Source organism: Vidua chalybeata, chromosome 1 (genome assembly GCF_026979565.1).
Source record: "Vidua chalybeata isolate OUT-0048 chromosome 1, bVidCha1 merged haplotype, whole genome shotgun sequence".
NCBI lineage: Eukaryota > Metazoa > Chordata > Aves > Passeriformes > Viduidae > Vidua > Vidua chalybeata.
Genome location: NC_071530.1, coordinates 10,246,239 through 10,265,699, shown reverse-complemented (window position 1 = coordinate 10,265,699; position 19,461 = coordinate 10,246,239). Strand labels below are relative to the sequence as shown.

The following is a 19,461-nucleotide window of genomic DNA, read 5'->3' as shown; positions in this document are numbered from 1 at the left end:
TAAGCATTTATTAGATTAAATTTAATGGGAAATTTTGAGCAATGGTAGTATGAATCTGATATTTTAAGGAACTCATGACCTCCCTTTATAGGTGACAGAGTAGCAGCTCTCAGAAGCTGTCTTGACCAAGGAGTGGTGCTCTCCATGGAGCATTCCAGCCTTCATCTTACTGCCATTCCCTCTGAGGGACCCTCAGGACAGCCATCCTTCCTGCACTGTTCAGGCACCCACATTTCCTTCCTCTGAGCAGACTCCAAGAGTGGAGACAGGTCTCATCCTCATGTAGAACCAGGATTAGATCTTGCTAAGTGCTTGTCCCACTTAGGTTTGACAACAGAGATGTGGAGCAGCTGACATGAGAGTCAGTGAGGACAGTAATTAATGCTGGACAAAGCCCATTAAGTCCTGGAAGCCCCTCTGGTGGAGGTGTAGTGGGATCAACAACATGCTCCCCAAAGTGTTGTTCATGGAGACACCAGTATTATTCTCTGTTTTTCAAAGAATACTCTCATTGTCTGTTTTTATATGGGCAAAGATAATACACAAGCTTAAGATTAAAAAGCCTTGCTGAAAAAATACATCTTCATTTTTTCCTGGTTTTATAAGCCTTCTGGCTATAGTAAGCAAAATCAAATACAATAGTTCTGGATAGGAGGAGTTATATAGCATAGACTTTGACAGATCAGTTAATTGTCTCACATTGCTTGCTCAGCTATCAAAGTTCTGATAATTGCTGCCATATACATATTTTTGAGCTGGTATGGAAAATTAAGCTTTTCCTTTTCCTCTGTTCTCATTGCTTCTCCATTTTAGATGGTTTTATTTGACTACATAAAAATTGCATTAAGAATTAGTCAGGCTCTGGGGCTTTTTTTCCATCGTAGAATTTTGTTTTGAACAAATCAATAGATTAAGGCAACTGTTCCATATTTCTGATTGTTTCCATTGTTAAGTGTGCTCTATGGTGATTTGAAAGATATTTTAATTTGATCTTTTGAGTCTCTTTAGGTGGTTTTCAATAGAATAGTTCTGTGAATAAAGGGTTAAGATTTTTATATGCATTTACATGCAGGGCTTTGCTCTATTGAAGAGTCTGTTGGATAGATGTAAAGTTCATAAAAGAGTAATGACAAAACTCTATACATAAAGCAGACGTAATGCTGTAGAAGCACAGCATCTCTTAAAGAACAACTATGGCCTAGGCTGGGAAATCATTACATGACTTCTTAGTCTTACTGCTTCTATCCCCTTGATGAAAGTAAACTGTAATGAGCTTTCTCTAATGGGAACTTGACTGTATGTAGTGCTCCTGAAATGTGCCTGTAACTACTCAATGAAATGGTTATTGACAAATCAGCTTAGGTCAACATAAATAGGGCAACTCTCACCATTGTACACCCATCATAACATCTTAATGGTTAAAAGCTTTCTCCAGGTGGAAGCATCTGTAATCCATATAATTTTCTAGAATTGTCACAAAATCACAGAATGGTTGAGATTGGCAGAAATGTGTGGAGGTGACCTAGTCTAGCTTCCCTGCTCAAACAGGATGCCCAGGACTATATCCACGGTAGCTTTTGGATATCTCCAAGTATGGAAACTCTACAACCTCTATGGGCACTTTGTGTCAGTCACCCTTCCAGTAAAAGGCTGAGCGGTTCCAGCTCTCACTCTTTCCTCATAGAAGAGATCCTCCAGTCCCTTAATTATCATAGTGGCCCTTTGCTGACTCCAGTAGCTCTGTGTCTTCTGCTTGGAAGCCCAGAACTGGTGCCAGCACTGGAGATGTGCCTCACTGGTGCTGAGGGGGAGGATCCCCTCCCTCAGCCTGCTGGCAGTGCCTTGCCTCGCACAGCTCAGGATGCCATTTGCCTTCCTTGTGCCAGGGCACACTGCTGGTTCATGCTCAGCTTGCTGTCCACCAGGACCTCCAGGTTCTTCACCAAAAAGCTGCTCTCCAGACTATTCTGGCACAGGGGTTTGTTCCTCCACAGGTGCAGGACTTTGGTGAACTTTATGAGGGCCCTGTCTGGCAATTTCTCCAGGGATCCCTCCAGATGAAACAACCCTCTGTCAGATCAGGCATTCCTCCCAGCCACTTGTCATTTCTGAAGAGATGCAAGAGCAGATGCCATCTGATGGCTTCCACTGTCTTTATGATTTATGCTGCTACTGACAAGAGGATACCTAGCTTGTGGAATTCCTTTGTCAATATACAGATGAGTTTTGATAGTCACCTAAAAGGAAATCAATTTAAAGGAAAGAGACTGTTTTCCTCTCAAAATAACATGACCCAAGGACAAAAGTGCTCTCAGCCTGTAATCACTTCTAATCAATTCTGTGCATTTTGTCATCTTTTAGGATGCAGGAAGTCAACAAATAGGCTTTTTGCTTGGAAGCTGTGGAGTTACTGTGGCCTTGACCAGCGATGCATGCCATAAAGGACTGCCTAAAAGCCCCACAGGGGAGATACCACAGTTTAAAGGTAATCTAGCCCTAGTTTATCGTGGCTCTCATTGGTCATTTACTACAACAAACTGCTCTTGTTTAATGGCTGTGGATGAGGGTCAGGCCTGTGATGAAACCCTTGCCACAGGAGCAGCTGGGCTGCTGGGACACTGCTGTCCTGGTGTGTCACTGTAGCAGTGATGGCTGTGCCAGCCTCATGGATGGAGAGCAGCACCAGTGCCCCCAATCCAGTTCTCTGCTGGCTCAGCCAGGCTGCTGAGACCATCTGTGGCCACAAAAATTCAACCAACAGACTTAGGACTGTAGTAGATGAGAAATGTTCATACAATTCACTCCTTTAATGAAGTGTAGGGACAGTAACTTCTGACAGGGGAGTGTCAGTGAAACTGCTGGGGTCAATAACAGCTTAAACTGCCCAGCCATTCCCTCAGGGACTGCCTAAAAATACCTCAGTTGCTGCGTTAAAAAGCAGTTCTGCAAACTCTTCTTTCCCATATTACACTGAGGTTCAAAGGAAGTAATGTTTAGGTAATGGTGACACAGACTTTTCAAGAATAAAACTCTGGCAAGGAAGGCTTTTGTCTTGTCTTATCCAGCAGAAACTCAACAAAAGCTGGCTTTTGTTTGTACCTCAGGGTGGCCAAAGCTGCTGTGGTTTGTCACAGAGTCTAAACACCTCTCCAAGCCACCTCGTGACTGGTTCCCACACATCAAGGATGCCAACAATGACACAGCTTACATTGAGGTGAGTTAATGAAGATGCATCTTCTCCTCAAATCATTACATATGGCACTCTGAATGAGGTAAACATCATTATTCATTCAGGAGTCACAGAAGCAAAGAACATTCTGGTTTAGCTTGTTAATAAGTAATGTTTTTTAATAAATTCAACCAATACTGATTTCAGAAAAGTCAATAGAATGTTAAATTGTATTCTGAGTGTTTCTAACATTAATGTTTTTATATGGCTGCTGCAGTGTTATATTACATTTGCCTTGAGCAGTCTTGGTTCTGTTCAGTGTGGGCTTGCCCACTAGCCTTGGGATGGATAGATGACAAGGTTCACAGTGAAGCTTCAGTTCTCATATCACAACCTTCATACCCTTTGAAAGAGAAAGAATTTCTTGTTCAAATGCTTGCCTGCCACTGACTGCTTTATGAGTCACACTACCAAGAACAGATCAGCATCAGGAAGGGAAAGTTAGCAATGCTGTTGAAATTTAATTTTCCTCCTTTTTTCCCCCATCATTTTCTCCCCCTTCTGCATAGACTCAAATGCTTTGAATTCAGTGATGTTAATATTGAATTTAAATTATTCTTCAAAGAGACTAAGTGCAAGTGAATGGACCAAAGGTGTTTCCTGTCTTTGTGCAGTCAGGACACTGGGCTAGAGAAGCAGAGATGTCTTCACTCTCAATCTTGCTGATCATTTTCATCATGGAGAAAGATAAATGTTTAATTTGTTATCTGTCCCTGATAGTTCTGTTCTGATACTATCTGTTCTGATAGTTCTCAGACACTTACATAAAGTTACAAAAATTATTTCAATAATCACCAATGGCCACCCGCCTCTTTTCTGCTGCTTTTTCATGAGTCTCACATTCTCCTGATCAAAGAGCTTGTGTCTTTCAGACTGTATACATATAGGTTATTATCACAGCACCCAGCAAAGATTCTGCAGTCAGCTCTTATCACATGCCTTATAAGATGCAGAAGGGAGAAGCTGGGGTTTAGTGGTTGGCCTATAAAATCTAACATGTAAACACTGAACAGGCTGAACTAGGTTATTCTCTGCTAAATCTAGCCAGTCCATTAGTCACTGACATGATCAGAATTGTTAGAGTTACGTTTCCATAATGACTGTTTTCAAACAACACATGGATTTCAGTTACCAAACCTGGGAATCTTCAGTCAAAAGAGAAAGCCTATCTTAAAAAAAAATTGCCTTTTTTTTAACAAAGAAATGCCTCCAAAACTCCCCAGTACTGCTGCCTTCTTAAAATAGAGTCATTAGATGTGTCCATCATTCACCTGCAGAGGAAACACTTTAAGCATTGCTATTAATAATGGAAACATGGCAATTCTTTCACACTGACTTTCCCTGCTTATTTCTTTTTAGTACAAAACATGTAAAGATGGAAGTGTGCTTGGGGTAACTGTGACAAGGATTGCACTGCTGACACACTGCCAAGCTCTGACCCAGGCCTGTGGATACACAGAAGGTACAGAGTGTGCTCATCATCCTTAAAACATGTGTACATCATCCATGTACATCATCCTTAAAATCAAGTGGGGTTTTCAATTTATTTCTCATCAGTCGCCTATATTATGTTTTACACAGTTCAGTGCCAAAGGCTTCTAGATTTAAAAACGTGAATTTTTTTTCCATTTGTTTCAGGAAATATGTTCATATTTAAAATACCTATAGGAGAGATACAAATAATGTCTTAACCAATATAAATCCTGCAGTGGAGATTTACTTTGAAAGTTGACCTTTGAGGTCATCAGTCATGTTATACTGAAGCTTCCTTCCTTTGAGTGGGTTTGCCTTGGGTCAATGCCATGTTCTAAAAAATAAATTCTGCCTTGTTTTTGTTGGACAGCTGAAACAATTGTGAATGTACTAGATTTCAAGAAGGATGTTGGTTTATGGCATGGAATTCTTACAGTAAGTATGTTTTTTTATTCTCTCTGAGTATTTGAAAATAAACTAACCTAATATGCTTAGTGCTGTCACAAACTGAGATGTCCTGCAGTTTCTTCTAATACATTTTTTTCTGCTTTGAAAGCAAAATAAATTTCATTTAAACCCATGGTCTTCTCCTAGTGCACTTACCCATAATGAGCATGGTAAAGATGTCCATGTATTTTTATGTACCATGTCAAGTACTATGACCCCATTCTTATCATGTTATTTCACCAATATGTGATTTTGAGATCAAATTTTATAGCAGAAAGTAATCAAATTAGTACGTGCCTCTGTAGGGATATGATCCAGTGGCATAGTTCTATTGCCCCTGACTAGCTTCCCTGTCAAAACTCCCCCAACAGATGTTTTTGCTAACATTAATTATTCCCAATACTTTAAATGGCATTAATTTTCTACTTGATGTTGGAATGTCTTCCTCAACTGACATGGGAGACAATTGACATATTTTTAAGGATTGCTTCTTAAGGTGCTGTTGCAATTCAATGACTGACAAATTGTTTACTATTCACTGATCATTTTAAGAACAGATGTCAAGTCTTGAAGGGTCATTGTTTGGGGTCCCATGATTTTGGGGGTCCCCAGGATTCCCAGTGATCTGATATGTATTTCCCATGGAGTGTTACACTGTTCTTACTCTCAAAGTGCAAGTAATAACATTTCTGAAGCAGAAACTATTAGGCTTAACACTCATAAGAATCTCATGTTAAAAAAAAAAGATCTTTATCACTGGTTTAAAGCAAATGTCTAATAGAGTTGTTCTGTGCCTTCCTTTGCTATTAGTCTTGTTCTGAACGTCATGTTTTCCAGTACTTGCCTGTTTTCCTGTACCTATACTTGTGCCAGACTGAAAGGAGAACTGTCTTTTGCAGTTCTCCAAGTGTTTAGATGACTAATCCACTGGGACACTTAACCTTTCTTAAACCTAGGTTTTCCAAAACAAATACTGTATTTAACCTGAGCTGCTATGAGGGAAAGTGTGTTGCCCTGAGGAGATATTTCCAAATGCTAACAGAAGTAAAGCAGCAACTCATTTACAGGGTGTGTGTTTAACACTGAGAAATCACTGATGCAATTGATGGGCTCAGACTGAGAGATCAGCTTTGGGTTTGTCATTGGTTTCACTCAGCTGCTTTTTCTAAACTTCCTGGAACTTTTCATGACCGTGTTACAAATATGGAATTAGCTTACCTGGAGAGAGACTAAAACCTCCTTCATTTGTTTTCTGTTAAAATAAATCAATTTCTGCTTAGTCTAGGATTTCAATTTCTTTGTCTCCTGTCTTTTAAATAATTTGTGCCCCACTACCATTGGTAGCTTTTAGTCTTCCCAGAGATGGATTTCCATAGACAGATGTCTTGCTGCTTTTGTCCTTTTTAGTACAGTATTCATATACATGGCAGTTTATCAGGTTTAGGCATAATATCTAAGTACATAGCAAACATGTAGACATTCTTCACCCAATGTTTTTTTTCATTTTTTTCTATTTAGAGTGAACCTCTTTAAGTATGAATAGAAAGAAAATGGTTTTTTTTTTTTCAGTACTGCATAAAAGTTATGATCTGATTAGTATAAATCCTTAATCCTTAATTAAAACATTGGAAAATGGGTGTCTGTTTCATCTTAATGTAGGTAGCTAGATAGGAAAAGATGAGTGCCAGCACTGACAATAAAATAAGCACAGAGTGATTTCAATAGATGCCTCTGCCCATAACACAATATGAGTAGTTGCCACAATTTTTTTTAAAACCCTTTTATCTTTTTGATTTCAGAGTGTCATGAATATGATGCATGTCATAAGCATTCCATACTCCTTAATGAAAGTGAATCCTCTGTCATGGATACAAAAAGTTTGTCAATACAAAGGTAAGGAACAAGAATATACAAAAGTTTCCTTGATAGTCAAAATCAAAAGTGCAAATTGATAACACAGCTGTCTAGCTTTTCTATGGTGTGTTAGTAATTTTCTCATTGTTGCTGCAGCAAAAGTTGCCTGTGTGAAGTCCAGAGACATGCACTGGGCGCTGGTGGCACATCGAGACCAGAGGGACATCAACCTCTCCTCGCTGCGGATGCTGATAGTGGCTGATGGTGCAAACCCATGTAAGCTCTGCTGCTCCAGCACAGGACAGAACAGGAAGGGGTTTCTCTCTTGCACTTAAAGCTTCAATCTTCACCCATCTTAGCTAAAATATTTTCAAAATACTACTATTTTCAATCTACTACAAACTATGTGACATTTATGGAAACAATAATCAGTCTGGGATTTTTTTCAAAGTATATTTTTCTTTAGCTCATCCTGAAACAAACTTGATATTCCATATAATGTAAGTTGCAGTAAATCCAGTTTTGTTTAACATCACAGTCATGTATAAAGACTGAATCTATAAAAGCTGAAGCAATGAAGACCTTAAGCTATAGAAAGGATCAGAACATTTCCTTTGAATGACGGTTCTCAGATACAGAAGTAACTGAGAATTTTAGGGGAATGATTAAGCTACTTTAGAGAAACACATTTGAATCACTTCATTGGCAATTAACAGCATGAGCTGTTTCTCTGTATTATTTAAGATACCAGCATAGAGCTGTTCTGCTTGTTTGTAGTAGTTTGTTTGGAATTTCTGAATTAAATCTTTAATTTCCTTCATCCTGAAATGGAACAGTGCAATGAAATTGATACTGTAAATCTAGCATTAATAGCTTTTCTAAGTAAGCATAATGAAAAGATTTAATGTTTAAAAATTAGTCTTTATTCCCTGTACGCATATACACAAGTGCATATACATACATACGTACATACATATATATATATATATATATATGTAGTTGTAGCAGCTATGATGTATTTCCCAGTGGACATGGATCCTTTTTAAATGATTTTTCCTGAAAAGCCTATATATTAAACAGTACATTTGCAGTTTGAATAGCATCACTTCAGAAATCAAATTACTTTTTTCTCTAATTGTTTTTTTTTTCTTTACCCCAGGGTCCATTTCTTCCTGTGATGCATTTCTCAATGTCTTCCAAAGTAAAGGTCTAAGGCAGGAGGTCATTTGTCCCTGTGCTAGTTCACCAGAAGCTCTCACTGTGGCTATTCGAAGGTACATGTTACACCAGTGAAAATAGACCCATTTAATGTGTATATCTGGTAATTTGGAAAAAAAAAAAAAAAGAAGAAAAAAATTAAATATGAATCTGCATATTTAACTTCTATTTAATATGCATATTTGCAATTTGTTTATGTCCAAGGAAGACATACAATAAGAATTTTTAGAGTAATGATTTAACTTCAGAATGCTTTATGGCTCCCATTGCTGTAAAATTAAATCATTTTAAATTAAATAAGTTGAAATGCACAAGGAAATTCTGTAAATAAAGATGTAAAAATGCCACCGTAAGCACCGTAAGCATAAAATTAATTAAAATGGGAGAATTAAGTGGAATTGCCATTGAGGAAAATCATATTCTTAAGTACTCTGTTTAGAGAGAATTAGGACATTCTGCAGGTTGCTTTTGGCTGACAGGCATTTTTTAACCATTCACAGACTCCCAGTAATCATATGGAAATGCTCTTTGAGTCTAAGGGATTTGTGACTAGAAATAAAATAGATAAATTCCACTAAAACTGCTAAATGCTACTCGAACTGTTAAGTGTTATTTTTATACAATCACAGTGTTGTTCAGACTGGAAAAGACCTTTAAGATCATTGAATCCAACCATTAACCCAGCACTGCAAAGCCTTCACTAAACTGTGTCCCTGAGTGCCACTTGCACACATCATCTAAATACCCAAGGATGGTGTCCCAGCCTCTTCCCTGGGCAGCCTGTTCCAATGCTTCATGACCCTTTGGGTGAAGAAATTTTTCCTCATATCCAATCTAAACCTCCTCTGGCACAACTTGAGGCCATTTCCTCTTGTTCTGTCACTTGTTACTTGGGAGAAAAGCCCAACCTGGCTGCAGCCTTTCAGGCTACAGCCTTCCTTATCACTTAGGAAGTGGTGAGGTCCCCTCTGAGTCTCCTTTCCTCCAGGCTGAGCCCCCCAACACCCTCAGCCTCTCATAAGACTTTACTCTAGCAGCAGTATGCTGTCAGGAGTGCTGTAGCACACAGTAAATGGTCTAAGTATTGTCTGTTTTGGCAGAGTTTTCCAAAAATTGTACATTGAACAGTAATCACTTTGTTTTGAAGTTCGTGTTTCTGCAGCCAATTATAATTGTTTCACGTTAGACTATGCAATATAAACATGTAAAGCACTAAAATAGCATTAAGTAAAATACTTCCTGCCACAAATTCCTAAATACACCATCCAAGTGAAATTTAACTAGATTTTCAATTAGCTTTCCAACAAAACATTTACAGGAGGAAGGACATGAGGCCAAGAGTGTGGTTGATTTTCAGCCACCTTATTATTAGTTTAGAACATCTGAAAGCAATCCATCAGGAACTTACCCTACCCAGGTTAGTTGTCTTTCTGTGAACTACAGGATTCCAGAGAGCCCTTCATTCAGCTCCACCAGCCTGCTCTCAGCTTTATACAAGAAGTACCCAGTGTCTTTCCCTTAGATGGATTTCCCTACCATTGGCTGTGCAGGCCTTTGCTCCCTTGGAATGAACTCTTGCCTGTAAGTTCAAAGAGGAAGTGAATGGGCAGCAAACATCTCTTGTGCTGAGCACTGAGCAGGTTTTTAATTTCCTGGGCCAACCCTGGAAAATTTGGCCCAAATCACAGGTTATGAAGTGGGAGAACTTCATAATGGCATGACTGATGTGCCCTTTCAAGACATAAGCTCTGTGCCTGTAGCCCTCTGAAGCACAAAAAATTCATTTCCAAATTAACTAGCATTGAGACCTTACAAAATAAATTATTAGCACATAGCATTCTGGATAATTCAAAAAGAAAAAATATGCATTTTATCTTCAGTGCCTCACTGTGTAATTACAGAGCAGTTCTTACTGCAGTGAGTGTTACAGAACACATCTCCTTTTATTTGAACTCTGTTTAATGGTAAGATAATGCTAGATGAACTCGGGAGATGTAGTATTTTTCATTTTGTTCAAGCCATCTCCACTGACAGTAAAGTCATTATCATACAATTCCCAAAGAGTTACTGCTGAAGTATGCATTAAAATTACTCCCTGCAGAGCAGACATCCAGAGAGCTCCCTGTTAATGCTCTGACTCTTTCAAAATCTATGGTGTATTTTCATTGAACTTCCTACAAGCAAGAGTAACAAAACCAGTTCTCAGTTGAAATAACCTTATAGTTTAGAAAAAGACAGTAATAGGCTAGAGGTGCTTCAGCCTTAGTGCTGAATCACAAACCCTAATCTTCAAAGCGATGTGTCATGCAAATAATTCATGTTATTCCCCCTTGGTTTACTGCATATTAGTCTGAACCCACTTGCTTAAGGGAATGCAAAAGTTTGAGGACAGTTTTTTTTCCCTTTTAAATGGCTGGCAAAAAGCAGTGGTCAAATAGATTGTAAATGGTAGGAGGAGCTGCTCTCAAAATGCTTTGTGTGATAAGTAGTGCAAGAAAATGGATGTGGTGAAAGTCCAGATGGCCTCTACTTCTGGAAGTCAGTGAGAAGCCTCCAGGAGACCTTTCTTCTCATGAGCACATGAGGAGAAATGTGTCTTTTGGGGAGCAGGGATGAGAGAAAGTTGATCAATAATGTCACTGAAAGTTCCTTTTACATGATGGGAATGTTATTTATCACGAGTGCTTGTTTACTAGCACCATTTGTTATGCTCTAATGCAATTTCAAGTGTGCTCACATCCTTCTTTGTTGACAATGTCACTTGAGAAATATGGCTCGTAAAACCTATTAATTGAAATTTATAGAGCCCATCAGGGCAAGGCTTACATGAGCAGGACTGGCTGAGGCCCATCTAGTATTTCAAGCACAGCAGAGGAGAAATGTCGGATCGAAGGACATTATCTGTTAAAAAATAGTTGTGTTGTGATGGAGTATTTGGAAAAAATGCAGAATTGTGAGCTAAATATTGGCTGTTCAATCCATCCTGAAAAGAGCTGGAGTCTGCTCTTCATGGATGCGTAATCTGAACTCAAATCAGCACCATGTCACCTTCCCGTTTGTATTTTAAAATGAGGGACAGCAGGAGAGTCCTTCCAGACATGAAAAGCTCTGACACCTTCCCCTGCCTTGCATACATCAACACTCAACTTGCATACATCAACACTCATTTACTCAAGCCACACTCTCCATAGGTATAATTGTATCCACTGGTGCAGCAGGTGGTTTTATGCTGAAGCAAGCTGACAGGCATCTTGTGCTGATGCTGTGGAATTTTACAGCAATGAATCCGAGCAAAGTGAGGCGTTACTGAGAGGCTGCATCCACATTTTGACCATGACTGATGAAGGTGTAATTTGTTTTAATTTTCATGTGGTAAATTAGAATAGGAAGGATTCAATTACATGCACTCAGATGAAGATGGTGAAGTCCTTGTGTCTTCCACAAATACTTGACAGTAAATCTCAGCCAGGTTGCCTCAAAATAGATAACATATAAAATTCAACAAGTTTACTGATCAATTCCAAATATTTGTAATGCAATTTCCTTCCACTTCATCTACATCATCTTTCAGTATTTTAAAAGTTAGGTAAAAGCTCTTGGGTGGTTAGGCAATCTTTATAATTTTTTCTGAAAATTAAATACAGGCTCTTTTGTGTAAATGTTTGGGTAAAAGTTTGGGTTACTTGCATCTCAGCAGTCCCATATATGTGGATGGGTACTGAATAAGAGAGATAAAAGATGTAATTACTCAGAAATGACTGAAAAACAGGATCTTATTGGGCCTAACAGGGGAAGCAGGAAGGAGAAATTTTAAACCCTTGAAACAGAGGAGTATTTGCAGTAGTGGTCCATTAAGCACAAGTAAATGTTTACACCTGCCTGATGGTGCCCTGATGCTCTAACCCGTGTTTGTAGGCCAACAGATGACAGCAACCAGCCGCCGGGAAGAGGAGTTCTGTCCATGCATGGTCTCACCTATGGAGTGATTCGAGTGGACTCTGAAGAAAAGCTGTCTGTCCTGACTGTCCAGGATGTTGGCTTAGTGATGCCAGGAGGTGAGGAACTTCCTTTCAAACTTACAATGATTCATCAATTTGAGTGATTGGCAGTAGAAAGTTGCAGGTGACCATTCTTTGTTGCCGGAACACAAGCTTTGGGACTACAAGCTCCTTGAAAATATTTTAGTCCAAAAGCATTACCTTACAAAGCATCATGGTTTGGAAATCCCAAGATTTCTTGTCTGCATTTACCTCAGTGTCTGTCTGTGCTTGCATTAGCAACATGTATTAAATAACCTGCCACCACATCTGTTCCTAAGCTGTGAGGTGTTAGTAGACAAAATAAGGAAGTTAAAGTACTGGGGCTACAAATATCTGTAAGTCTAACCAAGACAAAAGGTTTCAGTAGGGAAATTTTCATAGCCTATGCTAAGGATCAATAAAATTGCTATCTGAAAGCTTGCAGAATGTTTTTCCAAAGCATTCTTGCAGAATGTTTTTCCAAAGGTCTTCTGCTATCACACAGTTACTAGATAGAGGAGGTATGGCTGAAAAGTTCATGTTGATAAATTCAAACTGAAACCAGTGCTTCTGAAGAGGAAGATAACACTTTTCATAAGGCAGCTACATTTTAAATAAGATGCTATGGATACTAGAAAAGGCTAATACTTAATTTTTTTGTAAGAGAATGTTATGGACCAAAGCTATAAAACATAATGATGCATCTTACAAAATTTCAGTTGAACAACTTAAAATAAAGGAAGATACAATTGATTGTTGTTTAACAGTTATCATACAAGATATTATAATAGATGTGCCATCTTACACTTCATATTATGTTCTGATAAATTTAATGAAAGTGCATGCTCCTGTTTATCCTCTGAGTGAAACGTTGTTCAAGATTTTGTATCCTTGTACCTAAAAGATGTGTTGATTCCCTTCTACTTTCCCTTGATCATCATATCGTCTGTGCAATTACAAAATCTACCAATGCTGTACTCCAGCCCCAGAGATGATAGCTAAAGCAGCATTCCTGATTCTTGTTCAAATGGTTGACATAAAATAGTGCTTCTTTCTCAGACCAGTGCTTTCTAATCCTCATGTTTAGCTCCTGCTGTCTCTGCAGGCCTGTAAGACCAGACAGGAGTCTGAACTCTGATAGATTCTCAGTAAAATTAGTCTGCTGGAATATCTTGATCTTTCATATGGTGTTACTTGCTACTATCTGAGAGATGGATTTCCTGGTTGCCTGCCTCCCTGGCTGTATAGTAATTATCAAGGGCTCCATTAGGGTAATTAATTTTGCACCGACTGAGGCAGATCTGATTTTCAGTACGCAAAGCTGGAAACACAATCACATTTCACAGCAATATTACAGATGAACTGCAGTTTCAGAGAGCAAGGCAAATAGGTATTGTTATCAATGTAAAGACTGAGTTTACATTGCATTCTTTATATAAATATCATTCATAGTAGAAAACCACTTGATAATGTTGAACACCGTAATGTTCAAGAAACTGATTATTAGATATTAGTCTACATGTAATTCATTTGTTTATGTCATCTCCACCCTGATGTCTTTCCCACAGCACTTATGTTATTCTGTGGTTCATTTTATAATATTTTTTTTAATTCCTTTCTTCTCCCTCTAGCTATAATGTGTTCAGTGAAGCCAGATGGAATTCCTCAGCTCTGTAAAACAGATGAAATAGGAGAACTTTGTGTATGTGCTATTGCAACGGGTACATCATATTATGGACTCTCGGGCATGACCAAAAATACTTTTGAGGTAAGTTGACAAAAAGTGCTAAGTAAAATCCTTCCTTTTGAACTTCTTCTGTTTCAAGGTAGTATTTGACATGAAGTATTGATATTAACAGTATGAGAATAGCAATATTAATCAATGCTTATGGCTTGGTACCTATATTCTAGCCAGATAATCTGCACTGAAGTCCATTTCATTAAGTGCAATAGTAGATCTTTATGTGAGTTTAGTTTTGGCTCTGAAGAGCTTTTACTTCAATATTCAAATAAGATACCGGGAGCTGAAAAAAATCAGAAGGAAAGGAGTAAGAAAGACCAAGTTCAAAAGGTAATATTGTACAAGTCTATGTGCAGAATTTGATTATTGCAAACAGTAAGAAAGCTGTTTGGTATCTCTAGAAAGCAGTTTTCTACATTTCCATAGCACTTCCAGCCTTAAGGCTTGTATTTGTACAGAATCCTGACAGATGTAGTCTTCAAGAGATGTATCTGAAGAGCAGAGAAACCTTTTCCTGATTAGTCCCCACCTGCTCTTGTTTGAATTTCCTTAGTTGAAAGCCTTTGGGCTTTGTGGAATCTGTTTTCTGACTCCAGTGCACACAGATGTATTGATAGCTCTGTAGTACCTGCTCACTTCTTACCATTAACTTCTGCTGAAGACAGTGTGTAAGGCTGAAGAAATTAGAGAAAAAGTGAAAAAAAAATTATTTTAAAGCTGCATTTCTTTCTTACTTAATGTTTATGGCAGAAATTAACACTAATACATTTAGGTTTCTCTTAAAAAACTCTCTGTTATTACCACTTTTAATAGACTAATGTGACTAATATCTCCTGCAAAATGCAGAGCTGAATGTTGTAAACACTGCAGGTTATATAATTAAAGGAGACAAGTAGGTATTATTCTACATTCTACTGTTGAAGTCAGGAATCCTACTGTGCTATTGTGATCTGAAATTTGTTGATAACTGATTTTTATGCTGCAAATACAATTGGCAATACTCAGTGTGGGTGATAATCCTGGATTTTACATACTCAAGGGTAGAAAGGTACTTAATGTTCATTTTGTAGTACTTGCTGTTATTATGATATCATTCATAATTCATGACTTTCAGCAGGTTAACATCATTTTTAGACTGATTTAGACTAATTCCTAATGCTAAGCAAATAAACTGCCATTGAGTGATCAGGACTACTCTATTTTAAAGTTAAGCATGTTTTTAAGTGTTTTCTCAAAGTGGATCTCTATTCTGTTTTACTGTGCATTTCATGTTGCAGGTATTAGAGTGTCAAAGAGTTTTGTGTTCCTGTAATGAATTATGGCCAAGAATGTATAAGCATTAAATCTGTTCAATAAGAGTCATCCATGGGCATCTGGCAGCAGAATTTGACCTTTGTTTTTAGATGAGCCTTCAAGAACAGTATATAGGCATGGCATTCTACTTGCCATTGTCTTTTTGCCTTTAGACTATTTAAGTTTAAAGAAATGACTGCAGGAAAGTGTGGTTGTGTTAGAATGCAGCTCAGAGTAGCTCACGTGTCAAAAGGATAACACTGTGCTAATTAGAGTAGAAAAAGCCATAGGAATCTGTCTGTGGAAGTCACGTATGTCTGGTGTTCAGACATTTAGAGAGGTGCTCTGTAGGGCTGTATTTTCACTTCCTGGTGTGCTACAGAAGACATTATCACTAGTATTCTGAGAACTTAATTGACCTTAAATAAAAATGTGGTCAGCTGAAAGAATCATTAATGTACTGTACCTTAAAATAGCTTCACTTCTAGCCTGCCTATTTCTTACACTGTGCTGGAAATGGGCATGAGGTACTGAAAAAAAAACTCTACTGAAATGTTCATGAGTTAAGCTCTCAGTTAACCTATACACAGCACCTCGAGTTGGCAGTCTGCTCAGCATGGGGGTTTTTTTAATACTGATGTTGATTTATATATTTTTAAGGTCATAAATTATTTACAGACTCACAGTTACAGAAAATGTGTATGGTAAACAGAATGGGATTGAATTTGCTGGAACTCAGGTACACACCAGTGTAGGAGTTTCCTGACACTCCCTTTATGGTCAGTGAAGGATAAAGAGCATCACCAGTGACCTATTTACTTTGTTTCAGAATAGCCATCTGAGAGAAAATGCCTGAAATACTCTGCAGCCTGATCTCTGTCTATAGAACTGAAGACCCATGTTTCTGTTTTACAGGTGTTTCCTATGACCAGTTCTGGTGGCCCTATCACCGAATATCCTTTCATAAGGACTGGACTCCTAGGCTTTATAGGACCAGGTGGACTTGTCTTTGTTATTGGCAAAATGGATGGTTTGATGGTTGTCAGTGGAAGAAGACATAATGCTGATGACATTGTAGCAACAGCACTGGCCGTGGAACCCATGAAATTTGTCTACAGGGGGAGGTTTGACCTTTTCTTTTTTTATATTATGTAGAAATTTTTATTTTGCTTAGATGAAGTGTAAATGATCCAGATGCTTTCAGAAAGCAGTGCCTGATCTGCATTGTAATTTCTCTCCAGTTCCATTCATATTGCCTGAACCAGGAGACAGCAGAGGGAAGACCAATGCAATGTTGAGGCAATGTTTGGATACCAAGGTCTTGAAACTGTGATTACTGAAATTTCCAGTTGAACAGCTGGTTAATTCTGAGGGTGTTGGCTCAACAGGAGCCTTTCTGTGTGCACTGAAATTTCCAATATGCCTTACACTGAAGTTTTTGAATGTGAAAGTGGTTCTTTGTGTGACCTTCCTCACTTCCCAGTGCTGAAACTGAGCAGGAGACATCCAAAACTTCTGAGCCTCATGCAATAGCACGTGCTCACACTCCATCACATGTCAGACCTCTCACAAAATGATGTTGCAATTACCATCTTCTAAGACAGGGCCAAGGAAGCTGCTTATGCTGGCTCTTATATAACATCTTAGCAATAACCTTGGTGTGACCCAAATGTAGTGCTTTTCATCTTCCAAGAATGTTCACTTCTCAATCCTGCTGTGACATTCTGCTTGTATATACATGGCTGTAGAACAAAGCCTGCTGTTTCGACTCCAGAAGTTATCTAAAACTGTTCTTGTAGCTTTTTCCCATAAATATATTAATAATTGACACACCAGGAGTCTAACTAATAAGTAAAGAAATCAGAGTTGTAGAAGGTTAATGCAGAAGACAGTTTTTTCCCTCTGTCCTGGCACTAAATGCTCTTCTCTCCTTCTATAGAATAGCAGTGTTTTCTGTGAGCGTGCTGCACGATGAAAGAATAGTTATTGTTGCTGAGCAAAGGCCAGACTCCACAGAAGAAGACAGTTTTCAGTGGATGAGTCGAGTTCTCCAGGTAATGCTCTATATGTACGTTTGGAAGCTATTTTTTTTCTTACTTTATATTCTTTTTATTGATCTTTCAGACCCCTAAGGTAACTGACGTTTGAGTAATTGTGAATCCACCTTCAGTTGCACTTGCTCTTACTGAGCACAAAATGAGATTCTTCTGAGTGACAGTTCCTATTTGGTCTGTACACATCCAGAGTGTGATCCTTTTCCTAATCAAAATGCTATGAGAAAACAGGAATGAATTGAAGTAAATAATAGCAAAGAGAAAGTAGCATATGGTTTATAAGGATATTGTAATTCTTTACTTCGAAAGGGGAATGAATGAATGAATGAATTGATTATATACTCTTACTATCAAAAGCTACCAGTCTCTGCTCACAGTTATAAGCATGGGTACAGAGCTGGCCTCATCCAGATTTATTTTCTTTGGCAGGTGAAAGAGAATTATGTGTTTTTAGTGTACCATGTTGACAGCTAAAATAAACTGAATGAAACTCGGCCTAAAAATCCCAATTTCCCCCCACTGAAATGAAGTGATTGATTAGCTCAGATCTAGGTATCTACAATGAGGTTATCTTCTAAGAGGAACACCTCTTCCAAAGAATCCCATTCCAGCAGTCTGGCAATATCAATATAATACTCAGGGATTTTTTCAACTCTAATGTCCACACACAAAAATGTTAGATACTTTAGACAGGGTCATCTTCCATCTCTGTGGTTAATCCAATTCAGACTCAAAAGCAATAGATTTAATGGAGATGTAGTCAGATTAAATCTGTTTGTTGCTACCTTGTTGTCTCAACTCTATCTACAGTTGGTCTCCTGTTACTTCTCCTTCCCTTTCCTACCTTCCTTTCTGTCCTTCTGCAAGGACTCTTCTCAGTAATTATACTGCAGGCATATTTTTGCTTTACCTAAGAGCAAAGAAAAAGATTCTACAAAATTCAGAGATTTTTTTTTTTCATCATTGTATTTTACTGAATAAGAAAGGGAATCTATCTACACTATCCTTCAAGAAACTGAAAAAAATAGCTTTCACCCATCTCAAAACAGGCTTATCTGCTCTCTTTATTCAAAAGACAGCTACATTTCATACAGTTAGAGGCATCTCATATTCACAGTAAATCTAAATTAATACCAAGAAAAGATAGAACCTCTAGCTTGCCATCACACAGAAAGCCTTTGAAACACCTAGTATCACCTAGGGCAACTACTGTAGAAGGAGAGGCTTTGGGTTGCCCACACTTTTGTCAAGTAGCAGGCTCCTAAAGGGTCTGAAACCCTGGGCTTAACACTTGTCCTGTTTTGTCAGTGAAGCATCTTTGTGACTTTTACAAAACTAATGTCTTACACAATTATGGCCAGTAGAGTTCTGCACTAAAAACTGCAGGAATCCTGTGTCCCAATACTCCTGCCAAGAGTCAGCCCTGTTATTCTGAGCCTGATCAAGTCCCAACAGTGTCTAAGAATAGTAGGCCATGTATCAAAGTACTCACATGTGTGGCTGCTTTCATCACCCACGTGTGAAGCCTGCAACTCTGGCATGCACCTCTATGTGAACAAGAAGTTTCTGTTTCCACACAGCTGAGAGCAGAGGAAGGACAGAAGCCAGGAACATGTGGGATGTTTTGTGCCTCTTCCCAATCAGAGTTTTAATGACAGATGTCAGGAAGTGGTAACCAGATGTATCTGAATCATCTGCTAGTGAGGCACAACATAACAATATTACAACCTGTGTCATGACTCTCAGTGAAGTCCATGGTAACAAACTCCCATCAAATTGCTACTTGATTTTAACGCTATTTGTGAGTTGTCTGACACTCTGTGAGTGCTGCTCTGTGCCAGCCCTGCACTGCTGTGCCTTGCTGTCTCTTCCCTGCAGTTGAGCTGTGTCAACTGGCAGAACCAGTTTTTCCAGTGGTTTGCACATATTCTGACTCTCCTGACCCATCCTGCCCCTTGGCAGGGAGATGAAGGATGGTAGAGCTGCTATACCTGTGGGACTATGCTGGACTGCATCTGTGGGCTTCAGCAGAGGGATGGTTGGGAGGGAGTGGTCAGGCTGGGGATGGAGTTTCTTGAGAGTAGAAGGGTGAAGATCCCAGATCACCCAGCAGTTCAGTCAGATAGATCCTAG

The 19,461-nt window shown here is 38.7% G+C and overlaps 1 protein-coding gene across 1 annotated transcript in view; it reads left to right on the top strand.

Annotated features, from left to right (window-relative positions):
* DIP2C (disco interacting protein 2 homolog C) overlaps positions 1-19,461 on the top strand; it is a 307,235-nt gene that overhangs the window by 224,951 nt on the left and 62,823 nt on the right. The window contains exons 12-22 of the mRNA XM_053949813.1: positions 2,362-2,485; positions 3,105-3,214; positions 4,589-4,691; positions 5,073-5,137; positions 6,949-7,042; positions 7,160-7,279; positions 8,163-8,277; positions 12,137-12,276; positions 13,872-14,008; positions 16,190-16,398; positions 17,214-17,328. Coding sequence (XP_053805788.1) covers positions 2,362-2,485; positions 3,105-3,214; positions 4,589-4,691; positions 5,073-5,137; positions 6,949-7,042; positions 7,160-7,279; positions 8,163-8,277; positions 12,137-12,276; positions 13,872-14,008; positions 16,190-16,398; positions 17,214-17,328 — 1,332 coding nt within the window. The remainder of the gene's footprint in view (positions 1-2,361; positions 2,486-3,104; positions 3,215-4,588; positions 4,692-5,072; positions 5,138-6,948; positions 7,043-7,159; positions 7,280-8,162; positions 8,278-12,136; positions 12,277-13,871; positions 14,009-16,189; positions 16,399-17,213; positions 17,329-19,461) is intronic.